The 19,441-nt window shown below is 40.9% G+C and overlaps 1 protein-coding gene across 5 annotated transcripts in view; it reads right to left on the bottom strand.

The window, feature by feature from the left end:
* The window catches only part of PHACTR2 (phosphatase and actin regulator 2), a 130,363-nt gene that overhangs the window by 95,999 nt on the left and 14,923 nt on the right, over positions 1-19,441 (bottom strand). The window contains exon 1 of one of the 5 annotated variants that reach the window (XM_015622383.2): positions 6,309-6,735. The exons of the other annotated variants lie outside the window; for them this stretch is intronic. Within the exon in view, the coding sequence (XP_015477869.1) occupies positions 6,309-6,321 (13 nt within the window). The 5' untranslated portion in view covers positions 6,322-6,735. Of the gene's footprint in view, positions 1-6,308; positions 6,736-19,441 lie in introns of those variants that run through there. 5 annotated transcript variants of the gene reach the window in all.

The raw sequence follows: 19,441 nt of genomic DNA, 5'->3' as shown, positions 1-19,441 counted from the left end.
CCAGTCTTCTCCAACACCCTGCCCCTCCAGTCTTCTCCAACACCCTGCCTCTCCAGTCTTCTCCAACACCCTGCCTCTCCACAGGGCACCGGCTGGGGACACCCACTTTGGCCTGGGGACCTTCATGCTCCCCCAGGGACTGCTGGGCCCCGCTTGCCAGCAAGAGTGATTAGAGACAAACTCAGCAGTTTTATTCAGGATTTACTTCTGTCTGCTGAGAGAAGGTTGCTAGGTACTCTTATAGTCCTAAGCTACTTATATTTTCCAATTATACTTCAGGAAGAAGTCTTGTAAATGTTTTATGTGAAAATATAAAAAAAATGCTTAAAATAGTGAGACAAAGGGAAAAAAATAGAGGAAGGGAGGATTTTTTGGTAAAATTCCATCCAGTCTACTTTTTGAGCCCAAAGAAATACCCCTGCAAACCACCCCACTATTAGGTATCACATATCACATAAAAGATTCTCTGTCAGAGACAATGAATGATGATGAAAGAGCAGCAGACTATATCCTATTTATCAGCCACCACCTCTTTGGTCACGCAATCTTGTTTGCCCCTTGCCACACACTTCCAGCCCCCTCAGTCTGGAGCATTTGAAACCTCTCGAACACAGGCTGCTTTTCTTGGAACAATTTTTGCCAGTGCTTCTTAATACAACCTTTCCTTGTCTGGACTGATTTCTTATCCTGTCAGAATAACTGGCCACTGCAATTTTGGTTTCATCCGTGCTAGAAATTATAGGGAAGTGCTGCCTCTCAAACTAGGATTACTGCTTCTGTACATGACACTTGCTTTTTCACCATAGGTGGCAGTGATGATCCAAAGTGCATAAAAGGGGGGGTGAAGGCAGCTTGCCAAAAATGCCACACAACCAGAAGATGCAAACCTAGGGCATGAATTCAGAACCTGATGGTTTGATGCCTTCCAGCTTTTACCAGAAAAAATAATCAGAAATTATTAGTAAGTAAAATCAGTGTTACACCATCTCTCCAAACCAGCTAGAGCTCATGCTGATTCTCCATAAGAAGCACTGCAGCAACTGGAATCATTGCTTAAAATACCATGAGTGTGTGTCAGCACAGTGGAACCACAGCATTTCTAGCTAAAGAGAGCCATTTTCAGCAGGGTGGGTGGACTATCTCCACATTATAACATGCTCCATCATTTTAGTGCTACACAGCATTTGGCTACCTCTAGTGCAAGTTCCTGTATAGTCGTTCTATGTGCTATGTGTACAGAGACTCGAAAATAACATAGGGAACAGCAACATCACAAAGAAGTTTAATCCTCACAGAAATGTTTTCCAAGGTCATGGATTTGTAAGCACTCTGTTCCAACTTCTGAGTAAAGGGGTATAAGCCATGTATATTATTCTAAAATTATAACAAGAAATTCAATTTTCTAACAGTGACCTGTGATACACTAGAGTGTTCACTTCAGCTGGGGTCATGGGTGACAACAGAATTCATATTGGAATACACTATGTAGTATAAAGGAGTTACTTATTACTTTTTATTTTATTATCCATGAGCTAACAATTTTGTGATCTACACAACATGGCAAATGGACCCAATAAAAGAAACATGGCTTCATAGATAGCACCCTTTACATAGGAGTGGGACAGAAAAAGGAGGTGCAGTCGTCCGCTCTAAAAACACCTTCACACTTGGGGAGAACATGGACAAAGTACCATCAAAGATCAAAACAGAAGCTGCCAAAGGATGTGACTGATTTTGCTGCTGGAGTTGGGAATTGTCTCAAGGGCTCACAAACCTGTAGTGACACTGCCACTGTCTCCATTGCAAGTGGTTTTGTGTTAATGGCTTTCCAAATTCACAGGGACAATTCAGACGAGCTTAAGCCTTAGACAGACAAAGGGTTTCAGAGCCCTTCATGGGCAACAAATGAACCTTACAACTCACTGAGATTGTTATTTACCCTAGTTCTGCACACAGATCAGCTCAGCTACGTTAGAGGTTTTTGAACACCATGAACTGATGAGAAATCAGGATCATAAACTGAAATCCTCCTCCAAGTTTTATTCTTCTGTCTGGGTTTTTTCCCCTCCTCTGTGTTTTAGAAAAATACACCCTGTTTGCCTCAGAATCAGGTAAGACATAACACAGTATCTGTAAGGTCAAATCATCAAGCAGCATTCAATCCCAGCAGTCTTATATTTAAATAATGCTAAGTCCTATTGACATACGGAAAGTCAAAAATGACCAGTTACTTCAAAAGCAAGGGAATTTCCATCTGCAAACAGTTTCCTCTGTCTCTTACCCTTCCTGTGAACACATGATGTCATGCAGAAGGCTAAATTGACCACTTGCTACCCTCCCCATCCCACAGCTTTGCAGGCCTTGGAGTTAAAGTCTCACCTCAATGGAAAGCTCTAAGTATTAGCCTAGGTCAAATATAAAGTTTGATGTTGCTGCTGGGTATTCCTCAGAGATAGGCTGTACAACAGACAAAACCTCCAGTCCCTTTAAAACACATTTTTTACTTGAAGGCATAGCCTGCAGCCACAGCTGCAGAACCTACATAATTCAGGGTAACAATTAACCACAGCTAGCTCATTACTGCTAAAATAATAATCCAAGTGCAAAGAAGTCATATAAATCCCCAAGAAACATGAAACAAGGCCTCCTGGTTTTGTTCACTACTGGTATGGTATGCATGACACAGGACCTCATCATGGTACCATTCACCCCCATGAGATTCCTCCCCCAAGCCTCTGGCACATCACACTGGCATTCTTCTTGGTAAGAATGAGTGTGTAAGACTTGTCTGTTTTAAGGTGAGATGTCTTCCTGAGCAGGACACAGCTGACTAGGAGCTCTGGGGGTAGGGATGTTGCTGATCTCACTCCTTAAAGGAAATCCCCTCTAAAAATGCATCATTTAGGGGCACTTCTGTTTCCACACCTTCTTTCTTCCTGCTTCTGTAAGTTCCTTGCTGCTTTTATATTTTGCTTTCCCCTGCCTTCTCCCCTGCCAAGTTATTTCCAAACCTTCCTATATTTTAAAAATGAGTTTTGTTACCTCACTGCTGTCTCCAGGCTTGATGTGTTTGGCCCAAAGTAGATGTGTGCAGCAAAGCTGGAGCCCAGGACCTGCCAGTGGAGGCTGCTGGCTTCCCTGCTCTGCCCAGAGCAGCAGGCAGCCTTGCAGCTGAATGAATACCTGCAGATAGCCTGTCACAAACAGCTGATGCCAAAATAGGCAAAAAATACGACTAGAACTGTCCTGTTGTGCCCTACACAGATGGATGAATATTTTATTGTTATTCCAGGAAAGGCTTTTAAAAGAACACATGAGACAACAATTATGTGGAGCTGTCTCAGCACACAGAATAAAAATAAAAGCAATCTAACGCTTAAAAGGAATGACTTTTAAAATTGTTTTTTAAACAATTGTTTAAAAATTTTTAAACATTGTTTCTAAACCCCACAAAATGGCATCAACCATAACAGCTTAAAGTGTACACAGGTGACCTATTAGTAACACTGATCTTTTTAAATGACAGTTTTGGCCAGAAAATAATGTTAATGATGGCAGAGGAGAAGGGAGATGAATTACAGAGATATTTCTGTTATGTGGAGCAGAAGATGGAGTTTTGCCCAACAATTATCCATGGTCTGACTTTGAAAGTCTCTTCAGCAGCATGATGAGTTTAATAACAGAGGCCTGATTCACTGACACTGATACCAAATTGTTATTTCTAACACTCAGTAGCTAAAACACTCAGCTTTGCTAATATTCCGCAGTTCTGTATTGCCAGAAATAGCATCTCTCCAGGAAGGATTTGGGCAGGTATCCAGTTTATATACATCAGAGTGTTTACATTTTAGTTGTCAGACTGCTGAAGAACAAATTAATCAGGCAGTTGAGCTTAGGGATGCAAATAATCCTGCTGCTCTCTGATCTCTTAAGTGCCCAGATGACACCACAAGGGTTTTCAAAGGTGCTCTCCCATCCCTGTAGATGTCAGGGGGACAGGCCAGACACAGAGAGGTATTCAGCTGCACAGTCCCCACACTGGCATCCCAGTTAGGGATCAAAAGCCCTAAACATTCCCCTACAGACCCAGCTGTTTACCCAGTTTACCCAGCACCCTGCAGGCTCTTTGGAAATGGATGTGTTCCGTATAGCACTCAAAGTATGGAAGTGGCTGGACTCTTAGAAGAGCTGCCTGGAGAAGGGAATGTGTCCACACCACCCGTGGGGCTGAAGCCTGCTGGGGGATTGGAGCAAGCTGACCACAGGCAGCAGGAAGATCAATGGTAACCGTGAAAGAAACTGGATCACAGCCTTACCCTCTGCCATAGTGTCTGCAATATGGCTTAGCTCCACATGTTGTTGGGTTGGTTTGGGGCTTTTTTTCCCTTTTTTTCTTTTTTTTTTTTTTTTCAATTAGATTTTAGTTATTGTCTGAAAGGATTCTTTAAACCAATTCCAATGGTATATAGGTAGTTTTATAAACATGGAAAGCATCAGTCATTGTTTCCACATGAGAAAAAATACCTCGAGTTATTCAGAAAACTAATGTTATAAGAAGCTTTGAGAATAGCTGGCAAGTTGTACAGACATCAAGCCTTACTTATTTTAATTTTTTGCAGGTAGTAACCAAACTGGTTTCTTCCTTAGGACAAAAATCTCCAAACCAAACCAAACCAACAAAAAAAACCAACAAATCAAACCAAACCAACAAACAGAAAAAAAACAAACAAAAAAACCCAACACCCTACACAGAGGAAAATCTGTTTCTATGGTTTTCAGACACTAGCTTCCCTCTTCATCCCCCCTAAAACTGGCCTTTAAAATAAATGTGACTCATTCCAGAACAGATACTTATAGTTGGGTTCAAGTGGTATCTCTGTCAAGACTTCAATAGTATTAGTTGTTGATGCTGAGGAGTGTAAAAACCTGGAGGAATTACCAGCTTTGCCTGCCAGGATATCTCTTGCCCACAGGCATTCTGTGTTGGAGAGCAGGGATCCTTCTCCTCCAGCAGAAAATTCTGCCTCGTCATGCAATATCAAACACAAGTCATTATCATTTATTATGTTAAGGCTTCTTAAAAGCTAGCCAAAGCACCAAGTGCAAAGAGTATTGCTAATCTTATTTATTTCTAAAAAAAGAACATTTTACTAGGACAATGTCAGGTTTCTTAAATGCTGGCAATGTAATTTTCCATGATGTTACATTTTATATTCTAGAAAAACTTTTTTTTTTGGTCTTGGACTTTATAGAAATAAAGGCAGCAAAACCCTTTTTTCTGTTTGTCACAGAAGTTTATAACGATACATGTGAGATGAGAATGACCTGGACAGCTTAGCAGACATAAGCAATAGTTTTTCTTCTACTATTAAAAAAAAAAATTCAAAACACCCACAACCCCCAGAAAAATCACTGAAAGCTACCATTGAATAATCTTTGCCACACACTGTAGAGGTGATTGTCACTTTTAAGGTCAACATTAGACAAATCTGATGATCTGAGCAGGTTTCAAAGGGCACTGAATCTACTGCAGATTGTGTCTCCTAATATGTATTACACTAGTACCAATAAATCTGTGAGATCTCAACACATTCAAGTTTCACGGCAGTCAAAGCAGATTGCAAAATAGCTGTCCCAAAAAGCTCTCTTTTATTCTCTGCCTTGTGATACAAGGTAATGCAAAAGGGAAATGCAAATAATGCATTTCATCACCGATGTAATGATGTGTGTGCCTCCTTAGAAACCGTGAAGTGCATTATTTGGGATGAAAATGCATGATCTGAAGTTGGAACATCAAAGAAAATAAAAAGTGCAAATATATTCAATATTTTATGTACTAAATATGAAAGAGAGTAAGGCATTATACGGAGAAAACAGAACCAGCTTAAAATAAGACAGATGAGAGCTAACCATTATCTACTTTTTGTTCGCTTTATTAGTTACCTATCCACACCTATTTCAAACTGCGAGAGATATTTCTCTCTGAAGTACACTCATTTTCCCTTCCTGCCACATTTTCTGCATATAGCTTCCAAAATAACACTGAATACCTTAAAAAGGCAGATCCTACATTACAGTTTAGCTTCACATTTCCAGGAAACAGACTTAGAGCAGAAAAAACCAGACTGTTAAGGGGTTAACAACTTAAGCGTGTCACATTTTAGACATAAAAATTTGCTTTAATAAAGGACATTTAAAAGGAAGAAGCCACAGAGGCTAAAGAAACACATCTCCTGCAGCAAGAGAGAGAGGATACAAACGAACCCCGTAGCTCCACTAAGAATGAAGATCTGTTTTATTTCACTTACCGGTATTATCCATTATTCCCTCTCGGTATTCAAAAAGCACAGATCCCAAGAAAAGCAGCCGGTACAGTCTCAGGCTCGATAATGAAGCTGGCTGCCCTTCTCCTGGTTATTAGACCTTGCTGGCAGTCAGAGCATACTTCATGTACTGACTGCAGTAGACATCACCAGGAAATTTATATCTCCAAGGATGACAAACAGCCATTAGCTCCATTATAGGCTGATTAAGATTGTGTGAGCCTATCAAGTAGATACTTAAATCCCCCAGGGTTTTACATCTATGGGGGGAAAACAAAAGAACTCCCAGCCCATAATACTGAATATTTGTTTCTGAAAAGTAAAAGTAATGCTGATGAGGAGAGGTTTAATGGGTAGGAGGGCAAAACCTTAAATACAGAAGGGATATATTACCGAGGAAAGGGCTGTTATTTATCAGTGACGCAACAGAAAAAGTTTTAGGGAGAGAAAAAGAGGGGGAGGAATCTGTGGCTGAGAAAGTGTCGGGTTAGGCTACAATTTGCAGACATTAGCTTTGGCTAATGTGTTTTAAATCCTGCAAGTTCTGCACCTGATGTTCTCTACATCAGGTGTTCTCCTTTTTGTGAGAAACAGAGCAGATGTGCTTGTCTGTGAATGCATACCAATATATTAATTGCCTGGAAACATACATTATTATAGCGATCATAGCTGAATGTAAAGAAAGGGTAAAGAGTAACTACAGGGCTTTACTTTTAAAGTCAAAGTGAAAACCACTGGATTCTGGAGGGATTTGGCTCAACAAAATCTGAGTGACATGCTGAAATGAAGAGGTATTAATTCTAAATTTTCCGTATCACCTGAGACTATGAAGCGCAGGCTTTTCCCCCACAGACATAAACAAACAAACAAATCCAGTACAGACTCATAAAAATTTCCATGTACCAGGATATTAGGGTTCTATCCCACATTTTGGCACAGATTTGCTGTGTAACCCTACACCAGGCATTTTGTGCCACAGCATTTGTTCAGTGGTGACAGGGGCTCCATTACACACATGGCCTTTGGTGAAAGAGACTGTCAAAAAGTACTGGCACTACATCAATGCTGCACAGTATTTTCTCAGTATTTGTACCTTCCATTAGATAATTCACTCCAATCCTCTTTATTGCAATGGAGAAGGAATACAGGTTTTTTATGTGTCCATTAGATTGACCCTCTGCCTCATAGAATCACGTGAGCAAAAAAATATATTTTCAATTCATCACCCCTTCAATGTCCCTTTGATCTCATTGCTCTTTTTAAAATTTTGAATAAAAGAGCTTGCAGCACTGATCTATTTACACTGATTAAGAAGTGGAAAGAATCAATGGCTGAGAAGTAAAGTCATCAGCAAGAATGGAGAATATCTAGGGCACACTGGATATATTTTGTATTTCCAGAAAGGAGGCGCTTGGAGGGCTAAGGAGAGACTAAAGATTAGAGATCTGTCACACTTCATATTAAGCTTCTATTTATAAGTGGCTTATGAAGAGCTTATAGAAAATAGAAGTTAGCATAAGCATGTTGCATTATGCATGTCACAGATAGCTACAGCCACACTAATACAAAGGGTTAAAGATGACCAATAAGGAGTTTATTAATTTGCTAGGTCCTGCATCAGTTAATGACAATTGATTAATGTGCCAATTTGGGTAATTGGTTAAAGTGCATTTGGTGAAATCTAGTTGCAGAGGAACACTAAACTGGAGGCTGTGCGATGACCATCTGATAAAGGCAATCACTTTTCTCCAGCTCCTCCCTGGGAGACAGCTGCCTGGATAGTGCTGGGTTCCTGCAGAAAAGAGAAAAATAGCAGGCTCTTGGTGTGTCTTTAAAGCCCCACGTGTCCTGGAGAGAGCTGGGGGATGTACTGCAGCGCTGGCACACTGCTCAGGAGAGAAGGGCAGAGGATTGTGCTCTTTTGCTAGGAGGCTACTGCTAGCCAAGGGAACAGCAAGCTGCCTGTGTGAAAAGAAGAGATGGCTTGGTTTTGAGATGGGGCTCTGCAGAACTGCAAATCCTACAGGTGTCTGAGCTCAAACTGCACTGTGGGATGGTGACAAAGCCACTGCAGGGCAGAAGGACAGATATCTTAAATCCCACTAAGTGCTGACTAAAGCTTAGAGAATTCGTTTTGAATACAACTTGTTTGCTTTGAGTTTCACTGGAAGCTGGAACTGGGGAGCTCTGCACTCGAGAAGTCACCAGGCAATGGTGCAGCTATAGGAAACCAGTCCCGACCCTTGTGGCTGGGGAATACAGGTGGGCAACTCCCCCTGCCAGAGATCCCAAGGGAAGATGAAAAGCTGCACCTACAGAGGCCTCAGAGAAGTGAAGAGCTCCAGACAGTGACTATTTCTCTGTGCAGAGCAGTCCCAGTGTGTGTGCCATGGCTGAACCTCAGCTGCAGGGCAGGTGGGCTTCATGGTGTCCTTCAGGGTGCTGGTCCCCCAGTCACACAGATGAGAAGACCTACGGGAGCACACCACAGCTCCCTTCCTGCCCACATGCACAGGTTCCCTTCCAAGGATGCCCTGGAAGAGTCTAATGAGTACCCAGGTCTCTTCCTGAGATGCAGTACAGATTCACAGCTTCAGGTCAGCTAAGGATCAGGACTGTAAGGTTCTAACTAGAGTATGGGAAATCCCAATTGCAACAGCTCGATAAGCATTGAGTTTGGGTGCTTCATCATGGCTGTGTGACAGGAACTGCCAATGAAATTAACTGTTAGTGGAATTTATTAACTCTTGAAAGCTAACTATAAATAGAAATTTCATATGATATAAATCTCCTCCATTTGAACAGAAATTATCTCACCAGAAAACTTCAAAAAAGAGAAAGCTTTACAAAATATGTGAATTGGGGTGGAATTTTTTTAAATTGTAGGTAACTAGGTTATTGCATAGAAATCTACAGATGTGCATGATCAGATGCCATTGTTACAGGATTAAAGCAATGTCAGCCTGACTGAATGTGGGGGAAAAGAAAGATACAGGTAATAGGTGGAGTTCAACAAGGAGACTGTGATTGTTATTTAGAAGTAAAATATACATATATTCCAGACATACATTTACTTCATTTGTGAGGACAGAGCAACCCCATCACAATACACAGTTGCATGACACCAAAATTACTCAGTCTTTTTAAGGACAATTTGAGGTATGGACTAAGAAGATCAGATCTGAACAGGTGTAAAGCTCTCAGTTCATCTTGTAAAAATCTCATACTCCATCAGAATATATCCTGGTTTTCTTCACCTGTGAGGTGGTCCTGTCTAACAATCCATTTCAGCCATAGGCACTTAGGACCTGGGCTCAATTCCTTGTTCATTCTGATTTTGTGCAGGCTCCTCCAACATCTGACCTAGGAAGGGCTTGTACCGTGCTCGCTTCCCACACCTGAGCTGTGTGAGGACAAACACACTGGAGGTTGTGTGAGACCCCAGTGCAGAGCTAGGAGCCAATGAAGTTGCTAACCCACATAATCAGGGCCGACCCTTGGAGAAGAAAGCATTACAGAGTACATTAGTTGCACTGCTAATTACACAGAACCCTAACGATCCCGCTCTCCAATATACCTGATGTACACAGCCTGCTAGGGCAATGACATTTCACTCCCAGGAAAATCAATGAGGATTAACGGAGGCATAGAAATCTGCCCAGGTAAGCAGCAAATAGAGAAATCAGGGTAAACACAGACCTCAGTACCCAGACATCAAAACACTTAGAGTCGACAAACCTGCAGAATCGATGGGCAGCTTCAGCTTTGGTGTTTCAAATCATGACAAAAATGCCTAAGGACACATTTAGAATATGTGAAATCTGGCTCTGTTCAGTGCACATTTGTCACTGCAAAGATCTGATTCTGTAAGATGCCATTTCGGGCAAAATGTTTCACTTCCCTTTCACTGTGTCTGTTTCTTCCTACACAGAAATCATCAGGCAGGTGTCTCTGGGATAAGCTATACTTGTTTTTAGATGCTGTGGGTTTGAATACTCATCATCAATACTCTAAATATACAACTTCATGCAATTCTTGTAAGTATCCACCAAGTCCCAGGCCAACGACTGTACTGAGTATGAGGGACCTGTAGCCCTCCAGAAGGTATTTCCTTTTCTGAAGTGCCTTTCCATCCACCAGTGGTGAGGTGGTTTTACTGGGAGGGAAGGAAGGACATTGTGAGAAGGTATGGGAATGACAGCAAAGGATCTGCACTCTGCTACAGACGTATCTCAGTATTTCAGACAGTAACAAAAATTGCCGCTTGTTATAAAGTGGTTTTGGTGCTGATGACCTGCACCAAAATCTAGAATCAGTAACGTGTCTATAAATACAAAGTTGCTAGATACACATTCTTCAGGCTTTATGTATATGAAAGCCATCTCTGGCACATTCTTGAAAATTGCTAGGCAAAATGGAAAGCCTCTTGAGGAGGAGCTGGACAGTATGCATGGAGTAGGCTTCCCTGGGTAAGGGCTGAGGATGTGGCAATGTGCAGAAGCAACCTCTAGCAGAAGCCTTCCCTAAGCCTCACTAACAATTCCCAGCTGGGAAGAGGTTTTGCCAAATGCCTTTTCCCTGCCTTACAGAAGCAGAAGAGTTTGAGAGCAGGACAGTTACCAGGATGCTCTTTTCTTGGGAAGAAGCTCCAGTTCAACCTGGAAATATTGTTAATACACAGCTGTAAGGGCACAGAGTGCTTTGTTTTGCTGAGCAAACAGCAGAAGCCTCTTTTTGCTCAGGAAGACTTTATCCTTGAACAGCCTGGGCAGATGCAGTGGTTCTGACTCTTGCTGAAAGCTGCAAAGGGAGAAGCAACACCTCTGAAGTCAAGAGATTTAAACTGAGAAAACAAGGAGAGAGTGGGATCCAGACAGCAAGATGGGGTCGTTGTAGGTGGGGAGTTTCACAGCACAGATGGGTTTTCAGAGGGAGCAGGAAGGGGCTGGGCATGTGTTGAGTTCTGTGCAGAGAGTGTGGCAGGGCTGAGTGAAAGGAGGGACAGAGGAAGTGGGAGGGGAAAGCAGGGATTGGGACAGGTGAAGGAAGAGGTTTCAGCATATCGTAAAGGGGGAAGCTCAGCAGGATATAAAAGCATGGACAAGAAAAAAACCTCTAAATACATGATTATTTAAGAAAACTGTAACTTTTTCCTGAATCCCGGATTTTAGTGAATTCCTATCTACAATGCAGCATGGTATGTGTTCAGTTTGAAATACTTGGAAAAATAAACTGAAGGTTTTCCTCTTTAGCTTTCTCATTGATTCCTTTATAGAGGCTTGCATGTGCCTAACTGCCTACCCAGCCCTGGAAATCTTCAGAGGATTTCTTGGATTTGGAGATGCTTGAATGAATTGTGCCTGGCATGGCCAAAAGTAAATATATATTAACTATGTGCTGGTGTCACCATGATCACAGCTGCACGGCTGGTAATGGGGGGGGCTCACAAACAAGATGTCTAATGGCTTCAAGCATTTTTACTACTTTTAAACCAGCTCAGAGCTGTTGGCAGGCTGTCTGCCTTCAGAAAACAATTAAATATACTCAGGTCTAATTGACATGCTGGTAAAAATGCCTCAAGTTGCAGACTTGTCTGTGCTCCATCCTCCCTCTTAGCCAGCCATTACTTCATTTGCATCACTTGCCCTTCTTCCCTCGTCTTGCCCTCTCATGAGCACACGTTCACACACAACCTAGGCTGTGGTTATTCCTCTCTGTTCTGCCCTTACTGTAAGTCAGACTCTCAGACTGTGCCATGTACCAGCTTGCACAGAGCCAAGAGCTTGCTACAGAGGGAAGTTCTGTAGATCTGAAGCTGCCACACGTCTTCCACCAAACTGCCAAGCATTTGCTGTCAGAATCAAAATATGCCCTTCTGTTTGCTTTTTACAGTCTCCCAAAATTGGAAATTACTTTGAAAAGGAAATGGCTACCAAAGGGATTAGGGCTATGATTTGGGAAGGTCCAGAAGATCCATTTTCCTCTCTGTCACAGAAAACTGGGTAAGTGTTCCAGGTGAAAGGCTACAAGACCCGAGCAATCATTTACAGTGCCTGGCGTGGGTGTTCGTGCATTAATATAACATATTGCTCACATAAATGAAATCTGTCAAGCAAACTGAAATAACCTCTCTCCTTTTATCTTTAAATATCACAAACAAATGCTTTGAAACAAGTTACTATTCCTATGGAAACAGAGATGAGCTGCAACCAAAACCTTACTTCATGTCATGGCCTTTGCTACCCAGAGTGCTAAGCTAAATCAGGTATAGAAAATTGGGACAACCACTTCAAAATAAGACTTTTTAAGTGTCATTTTAAGGTATCAGGCTGCTATAATCCTCAGTATTATATGATTATAACAAGGAATAAAAAATTTGCTTCCATGTGTCCACTGAAATCAAGTTCCAGACTCAAACTCCTTTTTATGGGCTGTAGGCTTTTCACACCTGAGGCAGACAGTTACAGAGCCTGTTACAAAATGTTCTGACTTTGGAAATCTAATGACATCTTTAAATGTTCTGAAACCATTATGATATTTGACCAGATTGAGTATTTTTCTTAGTACAGGTTTTCTACAAAGAGGCCAAATGGAAGCTCTGCATAAAGGGAGTTTTGGATCCCAATTTGTCTCGGCCATACTGAGGCTGGTGTGAAAACCTCTCCATCTCAGCATTTGACCTCAGCAGGATGGTAATATACAATAAAGTAAAATACTTCAGCCTTCTACTGAAATGTGAAAAATGAGCACATTTTGTGAGTCACAGGGGCCAGGGCACCAAGAAGAAACAGAATGCCTTTTACTCTGTCAGTGAAAGTTACAATAAAAAACAATGGTTGAAAACTGAGACTAAGCATATTCAAGTGAAAACTATCTATTGCCACAGCAAATGTAATTAAGCTACCAAGGCTTTCAGTGGATCTTCTGTCTCTGGAGGTCATCACATCAGGACTAGATGTCTTTCTGGATGACAACAGTAAAACACAAGTTACTGAGCTCAACGAAAGTGTTAATGGGCATAATTTAAGGGCTTGTATCACATAAGTCAGCCCAAATAACCTCTCTGGCATTAGTGCTGTGAATCTATGTAAAAAGGCCAGTCTTCATTATCCTTGCTGAAGTGAAATGTCAGACTTTTATCATGCCTTAATGACTGCATACAATAGATTTACAGAACATTTTACCCTGCTCCTTATCTCAGGACCTTATTCTTACCTTCTTCCCCGCACTTTTCCTTGTGTCTTCTGCAGATTTTTCTCTTGCAATCTTATGTGCAATAAAAAGAGAGGGAATTTAACCTCACTGAGAGGCATAAACAAAGCTCTATTTCTGTTTTCCCTTAAAATCCTCAAACAGACAATCCAGTAAAGAAAAAAACATAGAAAGACATATATCCTGGTCCGAGGATCTGAAGTGATACCAGCTTCAAGTGAAGCCAACAGCAAAGCTTCCACTTCAGTCAGGCCAGGACTTTGTCTCTGGACATAAAACATGTGGCCACATTAATGTTAAGGATAGGGGAGGTTCTGGGTGTTTCAGTTTAAGTTGTGTGAGTGAAAATATATCAATAAAGGCAATGGAATAGAAGACTGTATTTAAGATATTTATTGGCATTTGTCTTAACCCTGTCTCCTAGCTGAAGTAAAATTTAGGCAAGAAAATGGTAGGTAATGATCACTTAAATGTCAAATGTCACCCTTAGGAAAATGAACAAATGAAAATGAAAAGGAATCAAGAAAGAAAAAGCTTTTCTAACTCCAAAGGCTTGACAAACAACCACTAGTGTGCAGCCATGTGCTGTACATGATGCACTGTACATTTAGCCAGACAAACTTGACCGCCTCTGTCACCCTGGAGTTAGAAAAGCTCCTTCAACCTCCTTAAGGGATCCAGGTGGACTAGAATCACAGCTCCAGATATTGTACAAGGTGCCTCACAGTTGCACCAAAGGATATTTCTTTCTAATGAGTAATAGCCAGAGTATGTCTTCACCTATTCAAGTGCAGAAAGTGTGGTGAATTGATTGCTGTGTAATTTAACTCTCAGCACCCTGGTTTGTTAGAGGAATGTCTGAGCAATTTGACTTCCACTCAACTCCTGTCCTGAACTGCTTTAGGTTCTGTATCGAGGATCCCTTTAGCTTGTGCAACTTGATGATATTCTAATGCCAGCAACAAAACATGCTCAAATGCACCTCAAAGGTACTGAAAGGATGGGTATATTTTAATTATTATAAAACACATCTTTTACCTGCAAAAGTTCATTAACAGCACCAGTTATTTTAATCTTATTTGGTAGCTAGTGTTCCTGCCAGAACTTACTGTAGAAAGTGTGTGACAAACACAGAGCCTAGACAATATCAGCAAAGTAAATCAGGCAAACTGGCAAGCTGGAGATGTGCCACATGCAGGTGTTGGGAAAATATGCATTAGAAAGAGCTTGCTTTTGCTGAATGAATAGACAAGGTAAATATTTTCCATTCCAGGATGTTACTGTGTCACCATAGGCTGTACTTTTGTTAGGCCACAGCTAGCCAGTATAGCAGAAATGAAACCCTGGAGTCATTTCAGGTAATAATGCTGATAATTCAGCATCCCAGACTTTTTTATTCTGAGTCAAAACTCCAACTGTACTCTACTGCAGCATATGGAGCTAGAGGATAAACTATTGTTTATACAACAACATGAAAAGTTCCAGTGCTGAGAGGTGTATTACAATGAAATCAGCAGTGTGTTGTAAATCTGGTTCAGACTGCTTGGTTGCTTTGCACAGAAGTGTGCATGTCTGGGTAAGAAAGGCAGAAGGACCAGAGAATTTGACCAAAGAGGCAACAGGGAAGCCAGGGGAACTCTGGAAATACACCCCGAGCAAAACCTATGAACAAACACCAGCTGAAAACAACTGTGCTGCTAACAGTGAAATGATGCCCTTTTGTTTGATTCCTGCTGGTTCTGGGAAACAGACTTGATGTACTGACAGATGAAGAAATTAAAGACATTTCTGTTTCTGTTATCAGTTTGTCATCCTAAGTGAAACAGCACACAAAGGTGTGTGAAAGTTCAAAAAGGGGTCAAACCCACATGGCAAATTGTTTTTTGCAATTTCTCTCCTTCCTTAGCTGTTACCCAAAACACCCTGTTTATTGCAACATGCCTTTCACCTAGGCATCCCTTCCCAGGGTGTCATGCAAGGCCACTTAATCCCTTTTGTGGCAAACAAATCAGTTCTCTTTTCCTGGGGTGGTAATAAGACGTAAAAAGAACTCCCAAGTGACATTTGTATGGCATTGTTCCTTTTCTTTTCCCCTTACAATAGCACCCACTGGCAGTTGCCTATTTTGTGCACAATCAGGGATTCTGCAATTAACTTCTGAACACAGGTCGTTCCATAAAAGCATCAACAAAGGGGTAGGAGGGGAAATTATGTATCCTGCTTCATTTATTTCTAAAAATAACAACATTTCATCAAGAACACGATGCTTGAATTTGCCTGGAGAGCGTATTTAGGTAATGCAGGGAAAGGTGCCCTCTTGAGAGCAAGAAGAAAAAGCTCACTAAAGTTCTTACAAAAGGTGGTTGGGTATTTCAGAGCTATGTTGCCCTTCTCTTTGCATTCAGGGTGGTGAGAAGTATAAGCTTATTTCCTTCAATAAGAAAGAGAATATTACAGAAGGATACTGACAAAAAAAGGATTTTAAAACTTTTTATTTACATCATTAATAGTGGTTTGATTATTAAAATATAATGAATTTGAAATATCTGGTTATTTTACTACTATTATCCTTTTTTCTTTTGTTACTGAGGTCAGTCTGGACAATGGGATTAGAATGAAGATTGTTTCCTCTTTGATTCCCTGTTATCCATCCATGGTTTTAAAGCACAGGTGTGCTTTCAACAATTTCCTTCCTCCCACTTGCAAAGTTCAGTTTAGCAGTGTGGGTAAATGGCATAATCAAATGCAGTCTTAATCTCACAACTCTTCTATTCTCTACTCATATTCTCAGGTTGCTGCCTTTAAGTCTGACAGATCCCCTCAGAATACAAGTATTTTTGATGAAGCCTTGAAATAGTACATTTCTTGTAGTAGTTTCATCATTTTTCAAATGCAGTTCTTCAAATATCTTAAAATCCTTGCGAAACCTTAGTACTGGACATAAAATACTTGACAGTGTGGCTTGGAATTTTACCTGGATTTTGATAATGCTGTCTTTGCACACCCTAGTTATGTGGAAACCAAACCAAAGGAGGAGTATGTCAATTGACAGAAAGCTGTTTTACCTCTTTGCTTGAATCAGTCGAGAGCATTTGTCAAGAGCAGTGCTATCCAGCGCTTGCAACTTTCCTGGCTTAGCAATAGCTGCAGAATTTGCAAGGATATTCTGTAATCCTACATTCAAATCAGAACTGAAGCACTGAGTAAGAGCTGGGCCAGGGACTGCCCCATGAAAGATCCTGCAGGAGATGCCCTTTTGCACTGACAGAAAACTACAGATGCATATCTTTGAGAGCAATTTATCAAACCGTTGTACCCTTCACGAAGATAGCATCTAGGCCATGTTTCCATGACATTGACTTCTGAGCTAGACCTGTCCAAAAATACAGGACAAGTTTAACATTTACATTTCTATTTTATAAAGGAAAAGTCAATTGAAATAGATAAATCTTAATGTGCTTAGCCAGAACCTGAAGATTCTCTGCTATATTTCTCCCACAGTCCAAATCAGGAACAAAATCCCTTTGGAAGTAGGCCAAACAGTTAAACTAAAAGGAATAATTCAGATATTATGTCATTCTAAGGTTGCAGCAAGCAATGTAGTAGACCACCCTATTAATTGTATCTTTAGGTCAATATTTTATCTTTATCCAAACCAGATTAGTGCATAAATTTAAAATGAATAAAAAACTCCAGACCAAACAATCAACCAACCAATGAAAAAAACCTAAACAAACAAACAAAAACCAACCAACCAAACCCAAAACCCCCCTGTGTTTTTCATCCTTACATAAGATTATTATCAGTTACACATTTCAAGACCTGAATAGAATTTCACTGTGCTATCTCCCCCAGAGTCCAGGAATGAAGAATTTCTACCACTCTGCTCTAACAACAGAGGAGCCTGCCCCAAAGCTTTCAAAAAAACCTGTAGCAATCCTGGATAGTCTTCAGCCACTGGGGCTGAAACACACCAAGCATTTCTTGTGGATGCTGTGGAGTGAAGGAGCTTTGGCTCCTTGGGCTTGCAGGTGCTGCAGTGATTGCTCTGATGTGGCAGCTCAAGGCTTGCACTCACCTGGCTAAGAAGAGCTATTCAAAGGCTTTTTTTTTTAAGTTTCTCCCTCTCTCTCTCCTTATTCATCTGCACATATATGTGGGAGATGGTCAGGACTTACAGATGTAATTTTCTCAACATGGATGGCATTCTATAAAATAACACAGTCATTTTTCACGGAGTCACTTTTTATGATCATTTCAGGCAGTATTGAATAAATAACAGAGAAATGTTTTGGTAAGTTAGTAAGAGTGCTATTTTCATGTTTCATTCAGTGATGTGTCATGGGAAAACTGCTTTAGCTTACTTTTAGTCATATATCTACTATCTATAATTTTTAATATTTCAAGTAGAAAAAAATTTCTGTTGCTGATGGACTGGTATATATGAAAATTTTGATAATATCTTTAATACTTACCAATTGTATATGAACCACTTAACAATACTGTGGGGTTATTTTTCATGCAATACCTCTAATAGCAAAAATATACCAGGCCCTTCTCCTCAAAGAATAAAAGAAAATAATTTTTTTAAAAAAGAAGAAAGGAAAACAAAAGATTTTTCCTGCCATGAAACTGTTTTGAGGTTGGAAAGAATGAGTGATATCTCTCTTTTAGGCTTCTGAGGAAAGTCTTTCCAATGCTGTAATTTTCAGTCTGGGAGAAAGAATGACTATTTTCAGTCTCATTCAGTCAAGGGATTCTGCATCTTCCCTTAGAGCTGCATACACCAAATCTAAATGTCTGCCAGGCCAGGAAGTCATCAGGGTACATAAGTGCACAATGCTAATCAAGGCCTAGATGTATTGCTGAACACATTTTATATAGACCCAACTGATTTTGATTTAGAAAATAGTACTTCAGGTTCAGCACACACAAAAATTTCAGTCCAATTATTTTAATGATTTCTTTCTCAGAAGACTACGTAATGAAGGTGCAACTCAGCCTGAGAGTCTGCCTTTGCAAACTTGCTGTGGAGTAGGGTCAAAGCACTCTGCAAAAATACTGGAAATCCTGGTACTAATTAAAGCCAGATTCCCTCATAATGGATCAATATCCAAGTGTGCAACAGGCTGCTGGCAAAGAATAAGAGCTTCTGTCAGTTCCCAAACAACACAGAAAACAGACCTTGCTCTCCCACTCCTCAGCAGTTTCTTTGACAGATCAATGCAGAACCCACAAGCCCTGACCAAAAGTACATCAGAATCAATACAACAAGGAGATCCAATTTCACCAGGAATAATGCCAAGCTTGCAGCATTACTTTAGCTGAGAGAAGAGCAATGGCTGATAAAAACATTTTGTGTTTTTTAAATATGTATTTTATGGATTAAAAAAAAAAAAAAGGAGGGGAAGAAGGGAGCATTATGAAATTTAAAATGCTGACACACCATCCCCATTCCATCCCACTCCAGCTTTGTGCCTTTAAAGACACTTAAGGCACCAAAACTAATGAAGATCCTGCTGTGACTTCCTCTGGGGAGGAGCAGAAACCAGGTGAAACCAGCTCAGGGCAGTCTGCTGCTGATCACTCAATATAAACAAGCCTATATTTCAGATCCTGTCTGCAGGCAGGTGCCTGATCCAGGCAAAAATCAAGCACAGAGAGGCAGGTTTTGCAGATCAGCATCACAACCACTCCATCTAGTGTATCAGCCTCACACAGCAGCATCACCCTGAGAGCCAGAACCTCTCCCCAGCCGAGTTTTCCACAGCAGCCCCTGACAGGCAGCCGGGAGGTTAAAGGTACCTAACCAAGCTGTGCAGGTGGGAGATGATGGGAGCCTCATCAGCAAATTGGTGTGAAGGCAGAGGGGGAATTTGGGAGCACATGGTGTGAGGCATTCAGAG

This window comes from Parus major, chromosome 3 (genome assembly GCF_001522545.3).
Source record: "Parus major isolate Abel chromosome 3, Parus_major1.1, whole genome shotgun sequence".
Lineage (NCBI taxonomy): Eukaryota > Metazoa > Chordata > Aves > Passeriformes > Paridae > Parus > Parus major.
This window is presented reverse-complemented; position numbering and strand designations above follow the sequence as displayed.